Source organism: Elgaria multicarinata, chromosome 10 (assembly GCF_023053635.1).
Source record: "Elgaria multicarinata webbii isolate HBS135686 ecotype San Diego chromosome 10, rElgMul1.1.pri, whole genome shotgun sequence".
Taxonomy (NCBI): domain Eukaryota; kingdom Metazoa; phylum Chordata; class Lepidosauria; order Squamata; family Anguidae; genus Elgaria; species Elgaria multicarinata.
The window spans coordinates 13,377,434-13,401,163 of record NC_086180.1 but is presented as its reverse complement, the minus strand read 5'-3'; the positions used below and the strand labels follow the sequence as shown (position 1 = coordinate 13,401,163).

Here is a 23,730-nt window from a genome sequence, read left to right as displayed (position 1 = left end):
CACCTCTACTAGTGGAGCTGCATTAAGTGTGGTGTCCAATTCATGACGAATCTGAGCGACTTTATCTTCAAAGTGCCGTGCAAATTTGTCACAGCGTGCTACCGAGGGTTCCACCATCTCTCGCCCTGGCCCAGAGTGTAACAGGCCGCGAACCACCCGGAAAAGCTCCGCCGGACGACACTGAGAAGACGCAATGCTGGTGGAAAAGAACTGCCTCTTTGCCACCCTCACCGCCACAGAGTAGGCTCGATAGTGAGCTCTAACCCGTGTTCGATCAGACCCAGCACGAGTCTTCCTCCACCTGCGTTCTAGCCGTCTCCCCTCTTGCTTCATCGCCCTCAGCTCAGGTGTATACCAAGGAGCTGACCGGGCTCTGCTCAGAGGGAGAGGACGCTTGGGCGCGATCGTGTCAACCGCCCGAGTCATCTCTGCATTCCACAGAGCGACCTGGGCTTCGACAGGAGCACCGGCCATACCAGCAGGAAAATCCCCCAGAGCCCTCTGGAATCCATCGGAGTCCATTAGCCTCCGGGGGCGGACCATTTTAATAGGCCCCCCACCCTTGCAGAGGGGAAAGGCCGCCGAGAGTCTAAACCTCAGTAGGAAGTGATCTGACCATGACAAGGGGGTAGATGTTAGTTCCCCCACTTCCAGATCACCATCCTCCTGCCCAGTCGAGAAAACCAGATCAAGCGTGTGTCCCTTTGCGTGTGTTGGGCCGATGACATGTTGAGACAGCCCCATGGTTGTCATGGCAGCCATGAAGTCCTGAGCCGCTCCAGAGACAGCAGCCTCGGCATGGAAGTTGAGATCCCCCAGAACCACCATCCTGGGGGTTCTCAACACCAGGTCCGAGACAACCTCCGTCAGCTCAGGCAGGGAGACTGTGGGGCAGCGGGGTGGACGGTACACCAGCAGAATCCCTAATCTGTCTCGAGTACCCAACACACAGTACAGACACTCAAGATCAGCACTCGACTGAACAGGAAGCCTAGAGAGGGAGATTGTATTCCTATAGATCACGGCAACCCCCCCTCCCCGGCCCTCGAGTCTGTGCTGGTGCTGCACCGAGTACCCAGGAGGGCAGAGCTGGGTGAGAGCAACCCCTCCCAGTTCCCCCACCCAGGTCTCAGTGATGCATACCAGGTCAGCCCCCTCATCCACAATCAGATCATGGATGAGAGAGATTTTGTTTTGGACTGACCTGGCATTCAGCAGCAGCACCACCAGACCCGAGAGCAAGCTGATAAGGCCGCCAGGAACCATCTGGTTGGGGGAAGGACTAGAAGAGGGGACAGCTGTAAGGAATCTGTCAACGGTGCCTGACACATGACACAATAACAAACAGTTGTTCAAATCGTCAAGTCTGCACAGCGTTGGTTATTTGCGTTGCTTATTTCAGCCAAATAACCAATTGTGGTGTGAAAAAGTCCCGACAGATGATGCAATAAACAACCGTTGACTATTTAACCCACCATTGATTATTTAACCATTGGTTATTGTGTTGTCTGAACCCAGACTGTTTTTTTCTATTTGCCAGAAGAAAGCTGCAAACGAAGAATAGGAAACCATTAAATGTCCCTACGTACCAGCACCAAATTTCTAGGAGCTAGGGTGACCAGGTGTCCTGGATTTTCCAGTCCCAGTTTAAACATTTCTTGCATGTTTATATTTTGCCTCCTCTATTCCCAAACTGAGATCTATAGGAGATGTGGACATGAGTGGGAGGAGAGAGAAGAGAACTTTACTACTGAAAGGAGTGGGATGTGATACCAACTAACTGAGTGAGGGGTGGAATTAGATGGAGATAACCCAGGTGGTTATATATGGGAGGAGATGGTCTTTCAGGTAAACTGACCCCAACTCATAGAATCATAGAATAGTAGAGTTGGAAGGGGCCTACAAGGCCATTGAGTCCAACCCCCCTCTCAATGCAGGAATCCACCCCAAAGCATCTCTGACAGATGGTTGTCCAGCTGCCTCTTGAATGCCTCTAGTGTGGGAGACACCACAACCTCCCTAGGTAATTGGTTCCATTGTCGTACCGCTCTAACAGTCAGGAAGTTTTTCCTGATGTCCAGCCAGAATCTGACTTCCTGTAACTTCAGCCCGTTATTCCGTGTCCTGCACTCTGGGATGATCGAGAAGAGATCCTGGCCCTCCTCTGTGTGACAACCTTTTAAGTATTTGAAGAGTGCTATCATGTCTCCCCTCAATCTTCTCTTCTCCAGGCTAAACATGCCCAGTTGTTTCAGTCTCTCTTATAGGGCTTTGTTTCCAGACGCCTGATCCCCTCTTTAGGACTTTAAAAGGTAATACCAGACATTTGAATTGGGCCCAGAAATGGACTGACAATTGTGACTTGCCCTAAGAGTTACGAAGACTGTGTGTGTGTGTGTGTTTGTACGTGCGTGTTTTGTCTCTCCACCCCACACAGTATGTATCCTAAACGCAGGCAGCGCAAAATACTCTTTCTTTTGTTGAAATCTATCATGAGAATCTCTCCCCAGGCCAAAGATCATTATTTCCAAAGCTGTTGAAATCACGTATTTTCTCCTCATTTGAACTTTGGAGTCGGGGAGGCAGGCAGGCCGCGAGAGAGAGGCGAGCAATTTTCTTTTCATTTGATAGTTACGTGTGTTGTCTTGCCTCAGCCATTTCCTTCCATTTTGTGGTCTCGGCCAGTCTGGAACAGAGAATTTGGAGTGGGTAATAAGATTTTTAAAAAGTGTGCACACATAATAAAAAATGAGAACAACACCTCAAAGCCTGCATAGTCAAACAGGGAGCGGAATTAGGCCTTTGGCAAGTCTTCAGAATTCCCCAGCCCATATTGGCCTCCAGCATTCAAAGCAGAGGTGAGCATTTGCAGGGATGTGCTTAACCCTTTCGTCACCTGGTGCAGTTCCCCCCTGCAACCCTTTCTCCTGGCTCCCCCCCCCGCCCCCCGCCACTGAGACTGGGTTTTCCTGGTCAAGCGTTGGAAAGCTGCTAAGAGCGGTTGGGGAGGCACACAGTGGTAGGGCAAGGGTTAAGAACAGAAGTGCCATGCTGAATCAGAACCAAGGATCCATCTAGTCCAGCACTCGGTTCACACAGTGGCCAACCAGCCATCGACCAGGGACCAACAAAGCAGGGCATGGTGCAACAGCACCTTCCCACCCATGTTCCCTAGAAACTGTTGTGCACAAGCTTACAGTGGCCTGGTTCAGACAACACACTAAACCATGCTGCTTAACCACAAAATGGTTTAGGGAATGCATTAACCTGGTTTAGCGTGTTGTCTGAACCAGGCCTGCCTCGAATACTGGAGATAGCATCAGGGCTAGTAGCCATTGATAGCCTTCTCCTCCTCCAGGAATTTATCCAACCCCCTTTTAAAGCCATCCAAATTGGTGGCCAGCACTACAACTTGTGGTAGTGTGTTCCATAATTTAACTATGTGCTGTATGAAGAAGCACTTCCTTTTATTTGTCCTGGATCTCCCACCAATCAGCTTCTTGGGATGACCCCGGGTTCTAGTATTTTGAGAGAGGGAGAAAAATGTCTCCTTATCCACACTATCCACACCAGCCCCCCTGCAGTTTCTCTCTCCCCGCCCCCTGCCACACACACTCAGATGTTCCTGTGTGTTTGCATGTCAGACAAACCTAGGGCATGTCTAGTTCTAGGCCTCAAGCAGCCAGAGTTTGCATTGTTATTGAAGATAACCCATTCCGTTGTGTGTGTGTTCCCCCCCCCCCTTCCGCACATGTGATCTGCAGTCAAATACTCTCCCTGAAGCATTGTAAAACTGTTGTCAGAATGACTGAGAGCATTTTATTGCAAGATGGAGATATGAAAGCTTGGGGGGAAACTGAGGGGGGAGAAACTAGAAAAATGATGTGTTTTCCAAAAAGTTTCCAAAAAAATCTCCAGAAAAAATGGATTATTTCTTCATTTTTCTAGTTTTCCTCCCTTTTCCCGTGATCCCCCCCCCCCCCCCCCCGGCCATCACATCTCTTCTGCAGGATGCATATAACCAGCTTTCCCCAACCAGATTTACACCAAGCAGGATATTGCACTATGAAAGTGGTATATAAAAGGCAGGAGCCACACTAGTGCTTTATAGCAGCATTGAAGTGCATTGACAACTGTTGGGGCCGATTGACACCTACCGTATACCGCTTTCATAGTGCTATATCCTGCTTGGTGTGGCTCCTGCCTGCTTTCATACTGCTTTCGTAGAGCAATATCTTGCTTGGTATAGATTACGGTAGTGTTTTGAAAACTGTATATGGAGTGTGTCCTGGGCCTCAACAGTTGTCAAAACTGTTATAAACCGTTTTAAAGCAGTAGTGTAGGTCCTGCCCTGGTGCCCTCTAGTTCTGTTCAACTACAACTCCCATCATGACCAGTCAGCATGGCCAACGCATCTGGAAGGCAGCAGGCTGGAGAAGTTGGTGTACAATCATGCTTCTTGAGAAGAACCTTTATTTGCAGTAGACCCAGAAGCCCTGCTCTGTGTCCTGATCTTCATCTTCATTGGAAGAGAGACAGCTCATTGCCTTCTCCCAGCTGCCAGAACTGAACATGGCATGAGCTGATCCACGCACTTGGAGTTTTGGGAATGGTCCCTGTTGACAGCAGGAGAATCCAGAATACTGTCTTGCAATGTTATCCAGTTTGACTTGTACTTTAGAGTGACCATATGAAAAGGAGGACAGGGCTCCTGTATCTTTAACAGTTGCATAGAAAAGGGAATTTTAGCAGGTGTCATTTGTATATATGGAGAATCTGGTGAAATCTCCTCTTCATCACAGCAGTTAAAGCTGCAGGAGCTATACTAGAGCGACCAGGTTTAAAAGAGGGCAGGGCACCTGCAGCTTTAACTGTTGTGATGAAGAGGAAATTTCACCAGGTTCTCCATATATACAAATGACACCTGCAGAAATTCCCTTTTCAATGCAACTGTTAAAGATACAGGAGCCCTTTTCATATTGTACTTAGGCCAGCCTTCATGCCTCCTGTCTCTGAACAGGCCAGCCAGATGCCCCTGGGGAACTCACAACACCTCTTTAGCTCACATTTGACTAGCCAGGCCCCCACGGCAGCCATGATGTGACCAGCCACATCCTCCATGGGAGCCATTTTGTGATGGTGTCCACAGCAGTTTTTCAAATCCCCAAATGGGCCCACAGGCCCAAAAACGTTGGGGATCCTTGCTCTAGTGTGACCAAGTAACAAAACACTAGATGGGGTTGGGAGAATTTTTAAATTTGCAATGTCTGGAATCACCAGTAGGGTCGAAATAAGAAATTACCCATCTGTCCTTATATATAGACCCTCCTAACATGCATACCCCACCTATCTTAATGATATGCATTTTGGTAGTTACCAAAATGAATAAAGAGTTATCTGTATGAACCCTGTATTTATGTGCTTGTGAGGGGAGATGTTATGATATTAAACCCATGAAAACAATTTTAATATTTCAACCAGTCCTTGATGTGAGTTCCTTTTTTTTAAAAAAAAAAATCGGCCTTTCCTAACATGCTGGCTGGGGATGATGGAAATTGCAGTCCCAACACATTTGGAAAGCCACACGATGGGGAAGGCTGAATTAGTTTCATGTATTGCACGGCCGACAGCGGCTGTCTGTTTGTGTGAGGAACACAGTTCCGCCTCAGGAAGACCGTGCACGCAAATATGCCAAAAGCCTACAAAGTATACATAGTGTTTACTTTAAAAGTTTGACGCTTTTTCTTGGGACAAGACTGCTCTCTTTGGGGACATTTGAGGCAGGGGAAACAACAAGCAGAAGTATCAAATGAATGCCAGGGTTGGTTTTTTGGGTTCTTTTTGGGGGGGGGGGAAGCAGAAGTGAAACCTTGCTGGTTTGCGTCTGTAAGCGGAGAAAGCTGCCATCTGTGGCTCCCTCTTGGGTCCTGCCTGCCCTTCTTGTGTTCTATTCAGTGCCAATTTCACAGTGACGGAGTTTGTAGCCAGAGCGTCCTTGGCCCCATTTAAAAGTCAGAAGGGCTTGAAAGCGCTGGGTGTCTGGGAAGCTTCTGCTTGCTTTTATGTTCAATTTGCTACAGTAAACTTTATGAAACCTGCTCTGTCCTCTCTTGACTTCTGTGAGATCTTCAGCCTAGAAATCTCATGGGCTATACCTCCCCTGTTCAGACAACATAAGAGGAGCCATGGTGGATCAGACCAAGGGTCCATCTAGTCCAACACTCTGCTCACGCACTGACCTACAAGCAGGACACTGGGCAACAGGACCCTCTCGCCCATGTTCCCCAGCAACTGGTGCACACAGGCTTATTGCCTCATACTGGAGGTAGCACATAGCCATCAGGGCTAGTAGTAGGGTGACCATATGAAAAGGAGGACAGGGCTCCTGTATCTTTAACAGTTGCATAGAAAAGGGAATTTCATCAGGTGTCATTTGTATATATGGAGAACCTGGTGAAATTCCCTCTTCATCACAACAGTTAAAACTGCAGGTGCCATGCCCTCTTTTAAATCTGGTTACTCTAGTATAGCTCCTGAAGCTTTAACTGTGGTGATGAAGAGGGAATTTCACCAGGTTCTCCATATATACAAATGACACCTGATGAAATTCCCTTTTCAGTGCAACTGTTAAAGATACAGGAGCCCTGTCCTCCTTTTCATATGGTCACCCTTTACTAGTAGCCATTGATAGCCTTCTCCTGCAGGAATTTATCCAACCCCCTTTCGAAGCCATCCCAATTGGTGGCCATCGCTACATTTTGTAGTAGTGAGTTTCATCATTTAACTTTGTGCTGTGTGAAGAAGTAACCTCCCGGTTTCATTTCTCCTGCCAACCTGATAGTTCACCTCTCTGTGCTACTTTACTCCTCTGTCTGGCACGTAAACCACTTTCTGCTGATCCAGGGTGGCAACTTAATGAATCGCCAAAGAAGAGGAAACACACCTGCCCTCCCCCTGTCTAAAGGACACACATTTACATGTGCTAATATATATGTATAGATGCCATTTTAGAAATAATTATTATAATTCAAATAGAAGTATCCTAAATCTCACCATCGTGTTGAAGACTGTTTCCAGGTGACCTGTACGCCTGCCTGTGCAGACTGTTGTCCAGGTGCTAACAGCTGATGCGTAAGAGGTCTTTATCTTTAAAGATAACGTGTTGGTAGCTGGCCCCAACATTGCCATCTTTTCAGCGCCAGGTTTATGCCACTGTTTGAACAGCGCTGGCATTTTATTGAAATTGTTTACATTGTTTTTAAATTTTGTATTTTTATATTTCATCCTGTGAATTGTTGTGAACCTCCCAGAGAGCTTTGGCTATTGGTTGATATAGAAATGAAATTTAAATTTAAAAAAATCTGAATTGGACAAAACTGCCCCTCAAATAGAGGACGGTCCTCTGTAAAAGAGGATATATGGTTAGCCTACATCCTGCAAGTACAGTTTCCCTGTGATGCATTTTCTCCTGCCTGCAGCTCTGCTCCGCCCGTCGGTGATCTCTGTGGGCTTGGGACCCACATTTTGGGAAACCCCAAATTGTGGACTGTTAATAGGCCTGTTGCCAGGAAAACACAAACATTTGACATGCGCTGCCTCAGTGGCAAATCCTAAGCATTATATGAACTCTTTAGTTCATATAACGTAATAATGCTTAGGATTTAAACACACTAACCATTTGCTGCAAAAGGGTTAGGGCCTTAACCATGGGTTAGTGTGTCGTCTGAACAGGCCCAATGTTTCCAGTGACCTTCACCCTTCAAAGCAGACTAGGTTTTGGTTGGTCCAGCTGCTTCAGCTGAGGATACGGAGCGAGAGCTCTCCAAAAAGGGAGATTTCATACCTGGGGAACCCACTTTTGAAAGATCAACTTTGCTGAAGTAGAAAAGCCTGCTGGACTTGGGGAAACTCTGATAACTTGATGTAAACATCCTTATTAATGGTGAGGTATTGCCAAAATATTTTACCGGTGTTCTTTAGAGCAAGGCTGGCGGATGAGTCATCTGAACAGATGGCAGGAGGGTTCGTTTTGTGTGCCAATCTAAATAATTGCTTCCTACTTCGTGAACCTAAGTGACATCTGAAGACACCGGCTAAATTTTCAGCAAGTGGATGCTGAAATAGCTCTTGTTTTCTTCAAGCAGAAATATGACGTTTCATAGGAACATAAGGGGGTAAGGATGCATATGTTTGTAATGAATACGCCATTTTACTACTACTAGATTAGTGCCTAAAATGTTTTTAAGAGTGCAATGCTATGCATGTTTACTCAAGAGTAAGCTCCATTGTGTTCAGTGACGTGTACTCCCTGGTAAGTGTGCATAGGAATGCAGCTTAAATTCCTTATTTATCTATTTATTTATTGCATTTATATCCTGCCTTTTTTCCTGTAAGGAACCCAAGGCAGCGTACATAATCCTCCTCCTCTCCATGTTATCCTCACAACAACAATCCTGTGAGGTAGTCTGGGCTGAGAGGATGGGTTTCCATGGCCGAGTGGGGACTAGAATCTGGATCTCCTGACTCGTAGTCCAATACCTTAGCCACTACACCACACTGGCTCTCTGGTTATATCCTAACCAGTTCATTGTTTAGCCCACAGAGCTAATGGTGTAATAATTAGGGCAGGGTTGGGCAATATGGTGCCCTACAGATGTATTGGACTATAAGTCCCATAAACTCCAGCCAGCACGGCCAACATCTGGAGAGTACCAAGTTCCCTGTGTTAGAGTGTTGGATAATGACTGGAGCAGCCCAGGCTAAAATCCCCACTCAGTCATGTAGCTTATTGCTTGGCCGTGGGACAGTCACTATCCCTCAGCTGCACCTACCTCACAAGGTTGTTGTGAGGACAGATTATGGGGAGGGCAGGGCAGGAATAACAAATTCTATGTGAATTTCTTAGAGTACTCTTTCCCAAGCTGGACTGCAACAAACATCATTCCCTGGCCAGCATGCTGGGTGAGGATAATGGGAGTTGGAATCAGACACATCTGGATGGTGCCAGCTTGGGGTCAGGTGTGATGTAATTAATTAAAAGCACAATCCTAGGGATGTTTAGATATACAAAAGTCCTACAACTACCAGCATTCCCAGACAGCAATGCTAGGAGTTGAAGGAACTATTTCTGTCTATAAATACGCATAGGATGGCGCCTAGATTAATTAGATGGGTGTGTATGCACACATTGGTGCCCCATTTCCTCTGTCTTGAATTGTTTATTTTTTTTAAGAATAAGAAACTTACCAAAACCCTCCCACCACATGTAATTTTAACTATTCCTGTTTCCCTAATTGCAACATAACCAACTTATTCAGTACGCTTGTTTACATCACTTGGACCATTGGCCTGGATTTCTTCTTTTTGCTGTTCCACAAATATTTGTCTTTGTCATTTGTGGCACGTGAGCAGCCTGAAAGAAGAGAGGATCCAGCTTTTTATCTCTGCTTCCACTACCCCTTCCTCCATTTTTGAAAAACTTGATTGCCCCGAGGCAATGCTTATTTGCCGTATCCAAGCAGAGTCTGGCTATGTGCAAACCGGTTTTATTCCGGTTTAATACTGGTTTCCTTCTGGCTTTTCTTCTAGTTTTTATATCTGGTAGGTTTAGATGATAACATACCAGTTATTGTTGGATTTTGCTTTTTAAAAAACTTGCTGCTTTTGCACAATTTTGGTACAGTGGCATATCATTTTTTAATACTAAAAAATAAAGTAATCTAAAAAAGAGGAAAATAAGTAGTTAAGAGTGTTGGACTGGGATTAAGGATATCCAGGTTCAAGACTGCACTAGGCCATGGAAGCTCACTGGGTGACTTTGGACCAGTCACGGACTCTCAGCCCAACCTACCTCACAGGGTTGTTGTTGTGAGGATACAAAGGAGAGAGGAGGATTTTGTATGCGAAAAAGGCAGGATATAAATGTAATACAAAAGTTATGTAACATTACTATTTCCTAAGATGCTTTTTTCCTCTCCTCCTCTTCCTCTGCCCCTGGCTGTTCACACACACACACACACACACACACATAAACCAGTTCAGCCATGGACACGGAATTAGGGCAAATCCAGGATCGGCCAAATTTAAATTGGCACATGTATAACCTCGGAGGCACCACATTGCATGGGGCAACCTGAAACTCCCCACCATTTTCCTAAAACACTTTAAAACACTTGTCAAACTTTACACTAATGTTAAATGCTCTTGATGTGTCCGCCTCCGTGTGTATCTGCCGGGTGTGCTTTCAGTGCTCTTGTGTTGTTATCTTTTTTGTAAACGCATGTATCAGATTAAAATCTCTCTCTCTGTGTGTACACATTTCCGTGTGTGTGTGTGTGTGTGTATGGAAATTAGTTGCAGCCACTTGGCAAGCAACCAGGATGACTTTTTGGTGCTGCAGAGCCTCTGTTCTGCTTCGACTTGAAAGTGTCCCTTTTAAGTGCTTGCATATTTATGGGCTGCATTCTCCCCTCCGGCCTGTATTATTTTCTTAATACAAAGATGAATCTTTCTCGGTGTCTTACATTTGGCAGATGTTCAATTAAGATCCGTGTCCAAGATTAACATGGCTAGATTAAGAGGGGTTGAGATAATGTTTCTCTCTCTCTCTTTATTTTTTGTGTGAGGGAGATACGGGGCCTGGGATTATATCCAAATTGGGGAAAGTGCCCCTCGGTTGTTTGCCGTCGCTGTCAGTGCTGAGACACATCTGCCCCCTCTGAATACTTGAGGTGGGTGGGGGAGATAGACTCAGCAGCTTGTCTCCGGATCAGTCTTTAATCCTTGCATCCCATGAGCGGATTTTTCCATGTCCAGCTGAAGGCATCTCAGAAACAAAGAACAACCTGGATTCTCTGAGTATAAGTACAGAAGTACCTTGCAGCAGTACAGAACATTTTGGGGGATGGAAAAAAGGCATAGGTGAAGAATCTACCTACTCACCTACAAATAACCCAACAAGGAGTGAGTGGTCAGGGGCCACAGAATGCTTACTGACTTGGGAAAAACTGCAAAACCAGGGGGGAATTGGGGAAATACATATTTAAACTATGTAGTGTGGAGCTTAGCTTTACTTCCTTTTTTTATTTACATGTAAATACATGTGGTCCTGATCCAGATTTAAATCACCACACCATGGGTAGGTTAGATTTCCCCCCTGTTGGTCACTTGTTTTCCTATTAGTTAGTAAAAAAAAGACAGGTTAAACTGTATGCTACATATTTAATGCATTGTGTTGTTTAGCCCTACAGTATGCTAGCGTTAGGGGTAGTAATTTGGAAAAGGAAAATGAGTTGTAACCTTCTGAGCAGTGTATGTATTACCCAGAATATCTGAAAATTGATGAATGTCAGCATTCACATAGGAACTTGACAACCCCAGACAAATGTTGCACGTATTTTTACTGGGTTATGTTCCTTCATGTTGGACATAAACTGGTGAATGTTGTCAATCCCATTGATCTGACTGTCAGCACAGACTCCTGTATCTCTGAGCTTTGGGATATTCATAAGGTTTGTCTAGGATTGTCAATTACATTCATCAGATGTCAGAGCGTGCTGTGTGCTCCTCTTTTGCAGTGTTCTAGACCTTGAAAAGTATATAGATCATTAGCTTGCTACGTTCATGCAAGTGAGATTCAATGTGGTGTAGTGGCTAAAGTGTCGGATTGGGAGTCAGGAGCTCCGGGTTCTAGTCCACGCTCGGCCATGGAAACCCACTGGGTGACTTTGGGCCGGTCACAGACCCTCAGCCCAACCTACCTCACAGGGTTGTTGTTGTGAGGATAAAAAGGGAAAGGAGGAGGATTATGTATGCCGCCTTGGAAAAAAGGTGGGATATAAAATAAATAAATAAGTAAATGCAGGGGAATAGCTGAGAGGAATAGTAGGTGGGATATTACAGACCCGTTTCCTGCATTTTAAGTTTAGAATGTATTTATTTATTTGTGTTTGTTTAAAAATATAAGTGTGTCTATGCCTTTTACCTGCAGATGTAAATGTAAAAATGTGTCTCCAGTGTTCTACTTGAATGGCTCAGCAAGAAAGAAGAAGGTCTGTTCTCAGCTTCCTAGGTTCACATTAATGAATGCCAAGGTTCTGGGATGATAAACCAGCACTTAACCAGACACATTTTAATCATTTTATTAAAGTATAACTTTATTGACGGAGCAATCTTATGGTGACTGGGAGACTAGGATATGACGGATCACCCACCCAAGGCTGCAAATACAGCGATTGACTCAGGAAGAGCAATCCAAGGCCCATGCTGGGAGTTCTAGAACTTCTTTTATGTGTAAACATGCATAGGATTGTGCCATCAATGCCTTCAAACATACTTTCCAAAGCTCTAGCTACAAATATGAACATCTGTCAATTATCTTTAAATTAGTTCTCCCTCGTCAATTTCCAGTTTGATGTCATCTGTTCTAGATAAAAATCAGCAGAACGCAGCTTTGCCTTGATAGGTTTTTGCAGTGGCAAAGCTGCAAAATTGACCGGTCCGCCTTTTCATATGGTCACCCTAATTTTGCACTTCGCCCACATGCAAACCCAGATTTGCCACCAAATGTACACATTTGATGGGACATGTGGCCCAATCCTTTGTTCCTCACGGGTGTTCCTCATATGTTGCATGTGTTTACACTTAAAAGAAAATGGCAGAAGTAGTCCTGAGTCTTTATTTATTAGACCAGCCCCCATTTCCTTTTTACTGCTGCAAGAGCCAGGGCTCTTTGCATCATGTGAGGAACCGGCCAAGGTGGAGAATGGTGATACAGCAACTTTTCTCCCCACTGTGAGTCACTTTATCTATTGCTTTTGCTTTTGGTTGCGTCACTGAAAGCTACTTCCTTTTCCCCTCGTACACAAAAGCAAAATTGCCAGATCTAACTTGAGAAGTGGCAAGAACACACAGGTCACAGCAGGAAAGGCCGTGCTGAGAACATGGGCGGCCCAAGAGACACCCATGCGTAGCAGGTCTTAGGAAGGGGAGGTATGGACCACAGCAGTTTAAAGGAAGCAAAGGTGAGTGGCTGTAGAAAAGCTCCTTAGACTGATAGCTTCATCCCACGTACCTGTTTCCCTCGAATTATCCCCTACAGCGTTTAGCTGTCGGCGTTGTTGTTGTTGCTAGCTAAATCGCACCCCGGGCGGCAGCACTCCTAAGATCCTTTGCATACCAGGAAATGGGTTTGAGGGGGGAAATGTAAAAAATCGTAAAAAATCAACAGATGACCCAATCTGATTCAAATTTGGTATGCTTAAAGCTCTCCTTAATATCTATTACTGTGTCAATTTTGATGTCTTTAGCTTTAAAACTTACGCAGATGTAAGCATTTGTTTAATTTTTGTTTAAACATATCAAATCCTGCTCCTGCATCCCCAGTGGCCGCTCGGAGAACAAAAGATTCGCTCCAAAAGTAGTAGTAAAATAGGGGCGGGTCTTTTGCCTTTGAAGCACAATTAAAGCAGGATGCATGGGAGTACTTCATAGTCAAAGCAGATTATAAACTGGAAAACTTCAGAATCCTTTGCACGCAATTCGCAGTGATTGCACAGTATAACCCTGGTGTGATAAAGCTCCGAGTCTAACCAGTATTCCGCCAAGCCCAGTGCTGTTTACTTTTACTGACAGCAGTTATTCAGGGACTCAGCCAGGGTTCTGTTATCTGACATGCTTTTAACTAGAGTCTAGTCCAGGGATGCACAACCGGCGGCCCTCCAAGGCTTTTACCCAAGGGTGCCCTGACCCACCCACCCCCAATTTCCCTGCTGCCTGTACTCGCCACTCCCTCCCCAAGAACTCTTTACACTGATCTGTTTTTCCCTACCACTTCTAGCAGGAAAGAACAGGGATACACTAATAGTACAATCCTAAGCATGTCTATTCAAGAATTAAGCAGCATTTTGTTCCATGGAGCTTCTTCCTTGGTAAGTGTGCATAAGATTGCAACCAAAATAAAGCCGGTAAAATTTAAGGGCGGGGAATAATAGTTGCCAACCAAGGCCATCTCTTTTTATTTATGGGCTCATCTACACCAAGCAGGATATTCCATTATGGGCATGGCTATACGACGGGGGTGGAGGGGGACAATCTCACGATATGATGATCGCGAGGTCCGCCCACTCAGTGTACACGTGCCGTGCGACATCCCAGGAGGAAGAGGACGTTGTGCCGCCATTTTGGTTTTGTTTTTTTAATCGGAAAAAAGCGCAGGAGTGCTCCTGCGAAAAAGTGAGGTGGTGGTGTTTTTTTTTTTAAAAATCCTCCTATTCTCCCCACCCCACCCCTGATAGGCACGGAGCTCCATGCCCCATGCCTGGTTCCCGGCTCCTCGCTGTTACTCGCAAGGAGCCGGGATTAAACCTTGGGCAAGCTTATTCAATCTCATGGTCTCCAATATCATCTGTACGCCGATGATACACAACTATATCTGTCATCTCCGGAACTTTCTCCTGATGTTCACGATCGTATCTCGGCATGTCTTTCAGATATCTCAGCTTGGCTGCTTCATCGTCGCTTGAAGCTTAACATGGCAAAGACTGAATTGCTTGTTTTTCCTCCTAAACCTTCTCCTCATCTCTCATTCTCTCTTACTGTCAATGATGTTACGCTTACTCCGGTCAAGGAAGCTCGTAGCCTTGGCTTTATCTTCGACTCCTCGCTCTCCTTTATTCCTCATATTGAGGCAGTAGCTAAATCTTGTCGATTTTTCCTGTATAATATTGCCAGGATTCGATCATTTTTGTCTGTCTCTTCTGCCAAGACGCTTGTTCATGCACTGGTTATTTCACGGTTGGACTACTGCAACCTTCTTCTCTCTGGCCTTCCTTCTTCTCACATCAGCCCGTTGGTTTCTGTTCACCACTCTGCCGCAAAGATCATCTTCTTAGCACGCCGCTCCGACCATGTTACTCCGCTTCTGAAATCTCTTCATTGGCTTCCAATTCACTTCAGAATCCAATATAAACTTCTCCTGTTAACCTTCAAAGCTTTTCACGGTCTAGCTCCTTCCTATCTCTCCTCTCTCATCTCACACTATTGCCCCGCTCGTGCTCTTCGCTCCTCTGATGCCATGTTTCTCGCCTGCCCAAGGGCCTCTACTTCCCTTGCTCGGCTTCGTCCATTTTCGTCTGCTGCCCCTTACGCCTGGAACGCTCTTCCAGAACATTTGAGAACTACAAGTTCAACCACAGCTTTTAAAGCTCAACTAAAAACTTTTCTTTTTCCTAAAGCTTTTAAAACTTGATGTTGTGCAGACTTCTACTGTTACTTTCTACTGTTAGTTTTTCCCTACCCTGTGCCTGCTTACCCTTCCCTGTACCTGTTGGCATTCTCTTCCCCTCCTTATTGTTTTACTATGATTTTATTAGATTGTAAGCCTATGCGGCAGAGTCTTGCTATTTACTGTTTTACTCTGTACAGCACCATGTACATTGATGGTGCTATATAAATAAATAATAATAATAATAATAATAATAATAATAATAATAATAATAATAAACCGGGACAGCCAGCCACAGGTCCCGCAGTCTCGAGTTCATCCCGAGACTGCAGGAAAAGTTGGGATTAAGGGTAGGGCAATATCCCGGGGAAAGGCAGGATCTTCCCTCCCTGCTCCCAGGATCCCCTGTGCGTCATATGGATGCACAGTGACAATCCCGGGACAATCCCCGGGATATCGCCCCGTCTAGACATGCCCCATGAAAGCAGTATGAAAGCGGTATATAAAAGACAGGAGCCACACTACTGCTTTATAGTGGTACTGAAGTGCACTGAGAAATGTTGGGGCCCATGATGCATCTACACCAAGCAGGATATAACACTATGAAAGTGGTATGAAAGCGGTATATGGTTTGTGTCAGTGGGCCCCAACAGTTGTCAGTGCACTTCAATACCGCTGTAAAGCAGTAGTGTGGCTCCTGCCTTTTATGTACCGCTTTTATACCGCTTTCATAGTGGGATATCCTGCTTGGTGTAGATGATCCCTATGTGTGAGACTCTGCATGAGGCAAAATGAATCATATGAGTTTGGGTTGCTTAATTAATTAAATTATAGGTTAAATCTGCCTGAATTTGTATATGAGAAATAACCAGTACTGGCTGGCAGGGAAGACGGTCATGCTGTCTTAACATAATTTGACAGGTGCATATAGAAACTATGCTCTACCCATCTTGTGTACATTAGAGGCAGTGGGACTTTTGGTTTCAGTTGGATGTCCATTCCGATTTCAGTTGGGTTTTTACAGCTCTGCAGTTCTGTCAACATCCAGAAGAATCTATTTGGATAAGGAAGCAAGAGCAAAACCAAAACAGGTTCTTTTTATGACGTGAAACAAACAGTAAAGGGGTGGAAAGTACCTTTCATTTCCAACTAAATCATGCCAGGGAACAAGCCAATGGGAATCCCCTTCCCCTTTTGCAAAATAAGGAACTTAGGCCATGGCTAGACCAGCTGATATCCCGGGGATCATCCTGGGGATCGCCCCAGGATCATCCCTGTGCATCCACATGACGCATAGGGCATCCCGGGAGCAAGGAGGGATTATCCCTCCCTTGGCCCGGGATATTGCCCTACCCATTTCCCCAGTTTTTTCCGTGGTCTTGGGATGATCCCAAGACCACGGAACATGTGGGCAGGCGTCACGGGTTGTCCTGGCTCCTCGCGAGTAACCGGGGAGGGCAAGTTTTTTTAAAAACAAGAACAACTTAACTTACATTCAAGCGGTCATGCTCTCCTTTTCCTTTAAAAAAAAATCAAAATGGCAGCCACGATATTGGGCACCATGTGTAGACGAGGGCGACGATCTCGCGATCATAAAATCGTAAGATCGTCACCCTCCAACCCCCTTGTCTAGCCATGGCCTCAGTTCTTTCTTTTTCTTTTTTCCTCTCACATTTGCAATTTTACATGGATGCTCTCAAACATCCCAAACGGCACGTTCCACAACTTGCAGATGCGTTGGGTGAGCTGCTTGGACAAGTAAAATTCAATAGAAAAGGGCCAAAAGCCAATAATGTGTTATGAAGATATTTTCAGAAGTGTGAAGATATAAGTAACCCAACTGAACAGGATTGCATCAGCTGGCCCTACACCCAAATTCCAGGTATTCAAAGTCCTGTTTGCTAAGGAGCTTACCGTGTGATCTGTACCTTGCAAAAACGGAGGGTATGCATCTTGTGTAGGGAATTTACGACGTGTTCAGGTATATGTAAGCAGGCTTTTGTGTACATGGACTCATAGAATATTTGACTTGCAAACTAGCTGGTCTGTTACGATCTGCTGGAGGGGCTTAGGCTGGCCATGGCTCCACTTTTACAAAGGGCAGTCCTCTGTTTGAAGGCTAACCAGAGGACTGGCCCATATTTGAAGTTCTCTGTCTGAAGGGTTGGCCAGTCCAATCCCAGTTTAAGATTAAAAAATAAAATCTTAAGAACTGCTGCCCAACAACATTTAGCACCTGGGCAGCAATCTAAACTGGCACACACCTAGGTCTTCTGGGCTGTGGGGTGGGATGTACTGTATTTCTGCTTAAATTATACTTGTTATTTCTAAATTTGTGTCTCTACGTATGAATTAGCATATGCACATTTTATGAAAATGAGTCTCCAATTTTGTCCTCCTTTTTTGGTGTTGATGCGTTTCCTATTTTTTGGTGATTCATCAGTAACTACCCAATAAGTGCTCTTCTTGAAGACCGTTTCTACACGAGGCATTTATCATGCGCTGATGATTGAGCACTCACGGAAGTTCGCAAGTCATTTTCAGGGTGTTGTCAACCACGAGTGTCTCGACCGTCATTTTTAAGCTTTGTTCAACCATTTTATAAATCGCAAAAAATGCAGTAATAAATATAAACCGCAATCAAAGAGATGGTGTACTTCTGGAATTCGTGGCATATCACAGCCCCATCTATTGGCTTTGTAAATGAAATATATAGAACCTGGCATGTGTATTGTGCTGATCGGAATCCCGCAAAGATTCCGGTGCAGGATTTTTCTTTCAGGGTAGAGAAGCCCAGTGTCTCCAGCTCAGATTGCCTAAGGACATTTTAAAAACCCTTGTCCCTGCAAGGTTATTTTAATTCACTCTATAAAGGTGTAACTAGATGGCTTGGAATGTACTTTGTGGAAGTTAAACATTGGTTTTAAAAATATGGCTGAGCTAACCTTTGCTTCCTTTGTGGTACATTTGCCTGGAAACAAGCAGGAAAAAAGGCTACCTTGCTTGCAGTTTAAATCCCACAGATTCACACAGCCGCCTCATAAATCTCACGATCCCAGACTTTGTCAACAGCTTGGCCAAGGAGCTGGCCAACATCCACGGTGTCACGTTTCAGATTTCACAATCAGGCAGAAGCTGAAATGCTTTCCCATGGACTCAAGCCTGCAGCAGAAATGGTTTTTAACCAAGGTATGGGATCAGGCAGGCAGGCTGGTCTAAACAACAGGTGGGTCAGGAGCAGGCAGCCTTAAGTTGGCTTCTGAAATAGACTTAGGGCACAACCCTATGTATGTTTAGACAGAAAAAAGTCATACAACTCCCAACATGCCCCAATCTAGGATATTTTTCCTGTCTAAACAGCTAGTAGTGTAGTGTAGTGGGAGAACCAGTGTGGTGTAGTGGCTAAAGTGTTGGACTGGGAGTCACGAAATCCGGGTTCTAGTCCATGTTCAGCCATGGAAACCCACTTGGTGACTTTGGGCCGGTCACAGACTCTCGGTCCAACCTACCTCACAGGGTTGTTGTTGTGAGGATAAATCAGAGAGGAGGAGGAGGATTATGTACACCGCCTTGGGTTCCTTGGAGGAAAAAAGGCAGGATATAAATGCAATGAATAATAATAATAAATAATCATGCATAGGATTGCACCCTCAAATAGTTTATTTTATTGGTACTTTGTTTTTAGAAATGTCTAAGGGCGCAACTGGAAACCTCCGAAGCTGGAAAACTCTGTGCGCCTCCCATTTTGCATTTCAGCTGAATGGGCTTTTTTGCCCATCCACCATAAACTTCCAGAGTGGCCAATGCAATCCCCCCCAACCTTTTGAAATTGCCCGCTCATCACACCATACCCTTGTTAAGGAGGCTTGACTATGGTGTGGTGTGATATTGGAGTTGACACATCAGGGTTAGTGACTGGCTAGCAAATCATCATTAGAATCTATTTCTAGTAGTGACTTAGGAAACCATGGTTTGTGCTAACCACGGTTGGTGCAGTATCTGAATTGACAAACCAAGGTTATGGCTATTGCTCTGCCTCCAAAGGCTGTTGCATGGTGGAGGCAGAAGCAAATGTACAAAGTAGAGTGTTGTGGATACTGAAGACGAAGCTTCTCTGAAACCTGATATGAGCATTGTTAGTTTGGAACCTCAAGCTAGAGTTTGGCATGAGGATTGAATTAAGCCTCTGAATAAGCAAAGGATAAGATAACATTTTTTCTCGTCAGAATCATAGTAGGGATTTAACATTCAGCGGGTGATGGTTAGTCCTGAAATGTTGGAAAAATAGCTTTTGTTGCCCCTTTTGAATTCTGCTTTTCGCCAGACGAAAAGCTCAACTTGTTTTGTCCTGTGAGCCCAGAGGTGCTTGTCCCATGGAATATTCCACCTGCTGACATTTGAAACCGCATTCCAGCTTGCTGGTTTTAGCAGTATCGGATTAAAAGAGAGGATTTTCAGAGAAGCCTGTGGCCGGCCTTCTTAACGCACACACAAAATGATCAGTCAGTGGCAAAATGGCATAATGTTGCATGCCTTCCCAGACCTGCGTAACCTGGGCAGAAATTAAATATGGCAAACCATGTGTTTCTATGTCATAATTTTATTTTGCTTACTTTATTTTGTAATTTATATCATGATTTTCCACTTGCAAATATAGAAAAGTAGTTACAGAAATGAAGATTAAACATATCTAGCTTTTTTTAAAAAAGGATTGGACCTGTGTACAACAACCCAGAGCTCTTTGCACACAGTTTCTGCAAGCCTGGGTTTCCCCATTCATTTCAATGGAAGATGCAGTCTTGCTTAGGGTGACCATATGAAAAGGAGGACAGGGTTCCTGTATCTTTAACACTTGAATAATAAAGTGAATTTCAGCAGGTGTCATTTATATGTATGCTGCACCTGGTGAAATTCCCTCTTCATCACAACAGTTAAAGATACAGGACCAGTGCCCTCCTTTGTATCTGATCAAGAGGGCAGGGCTCCTGCAGCTTTAACTGTTGTGATGGAGAGGGAATTTCACCAGGTGCAACATGCATACAAATGACACCTGCTGAAATTCGCTTTCTTATTCAACTGTTAAAGATGCAGGAACCCTATCCTCCTTTTCATATGGTCACCCTAGTCTTGCTCATATACAATTCTTTTATGTCAAAGAGAGCCTGAGATCACACAGTCAGGCCGAAATGGACCACTACAATATGGACCCAACTCTCAACTATTCCAGATGACTGGTAAATTTGACTCTAGTAAGAAAAGGCTGCTGAGAGATCCAAAAATATGACCTGCTTCTTGTGTCTAATTTGTCCAGTGTTAGTCCTATTTAGAGTAGTCCTACTGAAATGGATGGAACATGTTGGACCAAGGTTGGATATAACCCAAAGATCACTGAAATGAATGAGCCGACCCAGGAATTCCTTGATTTCATTAGAACTTGGCAGCTGCTAAAGATAATTGGATTTTGGCCATCAATAATCTTAGCTCATTAGTTTTGCTCAGTGATACTTTTGGGGAAATTCCTAGTGGGAAACAAAACACTCTTGTGAAGTCATTTATCTTCTTATCTGTAACAGCGTTTCTTAGAAACCAGTGCAAATTTTAGCCACCAAACTGTTTCATTTCAACTGCCTGCAAATGTAACTTTCAATCTTAGGAACAGTTCAAATTGCCACGGGAGGAATTTTATGCAATGCTCAGGTCGCTGACGCCAACCTGTTTTCCTGGCAGGATTTGCTAGACCACAGCTCCGTCTGGCAGTCCGTTGTTTGCTCTCTTCATTGCACATGGGGAAATCTGTGTTGTGGTTAGCGCAGGGGTGTGTGTCTCCAACACGGCACATGAGGAGACCTCCAGCAAAGCTCTCCGCTCCTTGACCCATTCAAAAAAAGAGTGTTAAGAAAAAGCCTTGGAAAACGTTGGGGCATTCTTCTTTCTCTCGCTTTCTAGGCCAAATCTACACCAAGCAGGATAGGACACTTTGAAAACGGGTTGAAAACTGTCTATGGAGTGTGTCCTGGGCCCCAACCATTTTAAAGCCATTTTATAAACCATTTTATAAACCATTTTAAAGCAGGAGTGTAGATCCTGCCTTAGCCTCTAGCTTTGCTCTTTCTCGTTCCTCCACCCCTTTGCTTTGCTATTTTCCCCCTCCCCCAGGCTCTAGCCTTGTTATTCCCCCTTCTTTAGCTCACTGTTTCTCCTCCTCTAGTCTTGCTCTTTCTCTCCCCTCCGCCTCTTTGCCTTTCTATTTCCTCCTCCCTCCCAGCCAATGGCCTCACCATTACTCTCCTCCTTACCACTTCTTTAGCTCACTTTTTGACTAGCCTGGAAGGAAGCCATTTTGTGGTGGTGCCCACAGCAGTTTATCAAATTCTTAAATGTGCCCACAGATCCAAAACAGCTGGGTTAGCAGCTCAGACTAGGCCCAGGGAAAGCCAGATTCAAATCTCCACTCAGACATGAAACGCAGTGGGCGTCCTTGGGCCAATCACTCCGTGTGTTTCAGCAAAACCCACCTATCAAGGTTGTTGTGAAGATAAAGGAAAGAACAGTATGTGCCACCTTGAGCGTACACCCAAGGATGTGCATTAAATAAGTTGTATCGATGCAGCTAGCCATAACAAATATTCTTCTCTAATGCGGTTAGCCATTAAAATCGTGGGCCGTTGAGATTGTGCTGCTTCTTCTGCATGCAGCAGGAGATAGCGGCAACTTCCATCTTTAAAAATACGTTGGACTTAACTGGGTTTTTGTTTTTTTGTGGCACGAAGAAGGCTAGAAAGGGCGGGAGGCGTGCGGGGGGGCAGACGACATTGTTAGAAGGAGCCGCGAAAATCCATGAGTGCCCAGTAATCAGCGTGCAATAAAACACTCGCCTGATGGAGCTCCCAGTCCGACACTGTCACTATATCACGCTATACCACTGTTGCAGGTTAAAGATCAGAAGAAGGAGGCGGCGGCGGCTTCTTTAAGAAATGAGCCTGGCATTGCCGAATCGCTCACTTTCTTTTCTTTCCCCCTTTTTGCAGGTAGCTGTAACCAGTTGGGCGGCAGGCAGACTCGAGGGGTACCATGAAGTTTTCGGGACCCCTGGAGAGCCAGAGGCTGTCTCTCCTCCTGGAGATGGCCATCTCTAGGGAAGCTCAGATGTGGAAAGTGCATGTGCCCAAAATTCAGCCCAATCAGGTAAAGTTCATTCATTTGTCCTTTGAGTTTGTTTGTTTGTTTGTTTAAGCCAGAGGTGACGCTTAATCTAGAACCAAATCTAGAATTCCCCAGATGGCCGCATCCCCTCCCACAATCGTTTGGTGGTTTCCCAGGTTTTGTGCAGTTCCCCCCCCCCCCCCCGCCCCGTTCCGAAAGGTTGAAGGGCCTCTTCTGAAGTGTCTTTATTGGCAGTAAGAGCTACAGGCTAAAATACGCTGGCATTTTGGTCCCTCCCCTTTTACCTTGGCCCCGCCTGCCACTGGAATCCAGCCCCTCTGAAGTAGAATTCGGCCCTCAGGCTGGAAGCAGTTCAACACCCCTGGTTTAAGCAGTGTGCAAATGGGAAACTGGAGCAGGGTGACCCTATGGAAAGGAGGACAGGGCTCCTGTATCTTTAACAGTTGCATAGAAAAGGGAATTTCAGCAGGTGTCCTTTGTAGGCCTGCAGCACCTGGTGGAATCCCCTCTTCATCACCACAGTTAAAGCTGCAGGAGTTATACTAGAGTGACCAGAAACAAAAAGAGGGCAGGGCTCCTGCAGATACAAAAGAGGGCAGGGCTCCTGCAGCTTTAACTGTGGTGATGAAGAGGAGATTTCACCAGGTGCTGCATGCCTGCAATTGACACCTGCTGAAATTCCCTTTTCTACACCACTGTTAAAGATACAGGAGCCCTGTTCTCCTTTCCATATGGTCACCCTAAACTGGAGTGATGGAGTTCACCTCACTTCTCAGCAAATAGCTGGACCCATTCAGTTGGAGGTTCCAACAATTTGTGTTTGGGTTGGAGCCAGTCTTTTAATTCAGCTCGATGAGTAATGCTTTGTTTCGGGAGCAGATGTGTGAAATCCAAAGAACATACTGTGCTGTACATGCTGCAGTTGTTAAATCACGGCTTCAGAAGCCTGCTTGTGCAACAGTGTAGATGACATCTACTTCTGCCATTCTTGTGTTTGCTAAAATGCACACTTAGATGGTTGTCAGCTGATGGGCAGCTCCTTGGAGAAGTGCTTTATACTAGGGTGACCATATGGAAAGGCAGACAGGGCTCCTGCATCTTTAACAGTTGTCTAGAAAAGAGACTGAAATAACTGGGCATGTTTAGCCTGGAGAAGAGAAGACTGAAAGGAGACATGATAGCACTCTTCAAGTACTTGAAAGGCTGTCACACAGAGGAAGGCCAGGATCTCTTCTCAATCATCCCAGAGTGCAGGACACGGAATAATGGGCTGAAGTTACAGGAAGCCAGATTCCGTCTGGACATCAGGAAAAACTTCCTGACTGTTAGAGCAGTACGACAAT

General features: G+C 45.1%; 1 protein-coding gene across 2 annotated transcripts in view; it reads left to right on the top strand.

Moving 5' to 3' along the window:
* Positions 1–23,730, top strand: part of CCNI (cyclin I) — a 69,800-nt gene that overhangs the window by 8,639 nt on the left and 37,431 nt on the right. Inside the window, exons 1-2 of one of the 2 annotated variants that reach the window (XM_063135294.1) lie at positions 12,887–13,022; positions 22,252–22,408. In XM_063135294.1, coding sequence (XP_062991364.1) covers positions 22,295–22,408 — 114 coding nt within the window. In that variant the 5' untranslated portion in view covers positions 12,887–13,022; positions 22,252–22,294. Of the gene's footprint in view, positions 1–12,886; positions 13,023–22,251; positions 22,409–23,730 lie in introns of those variants that run through there. The other variant, XM_063135293.1, reaches the window with a different exon arrangement.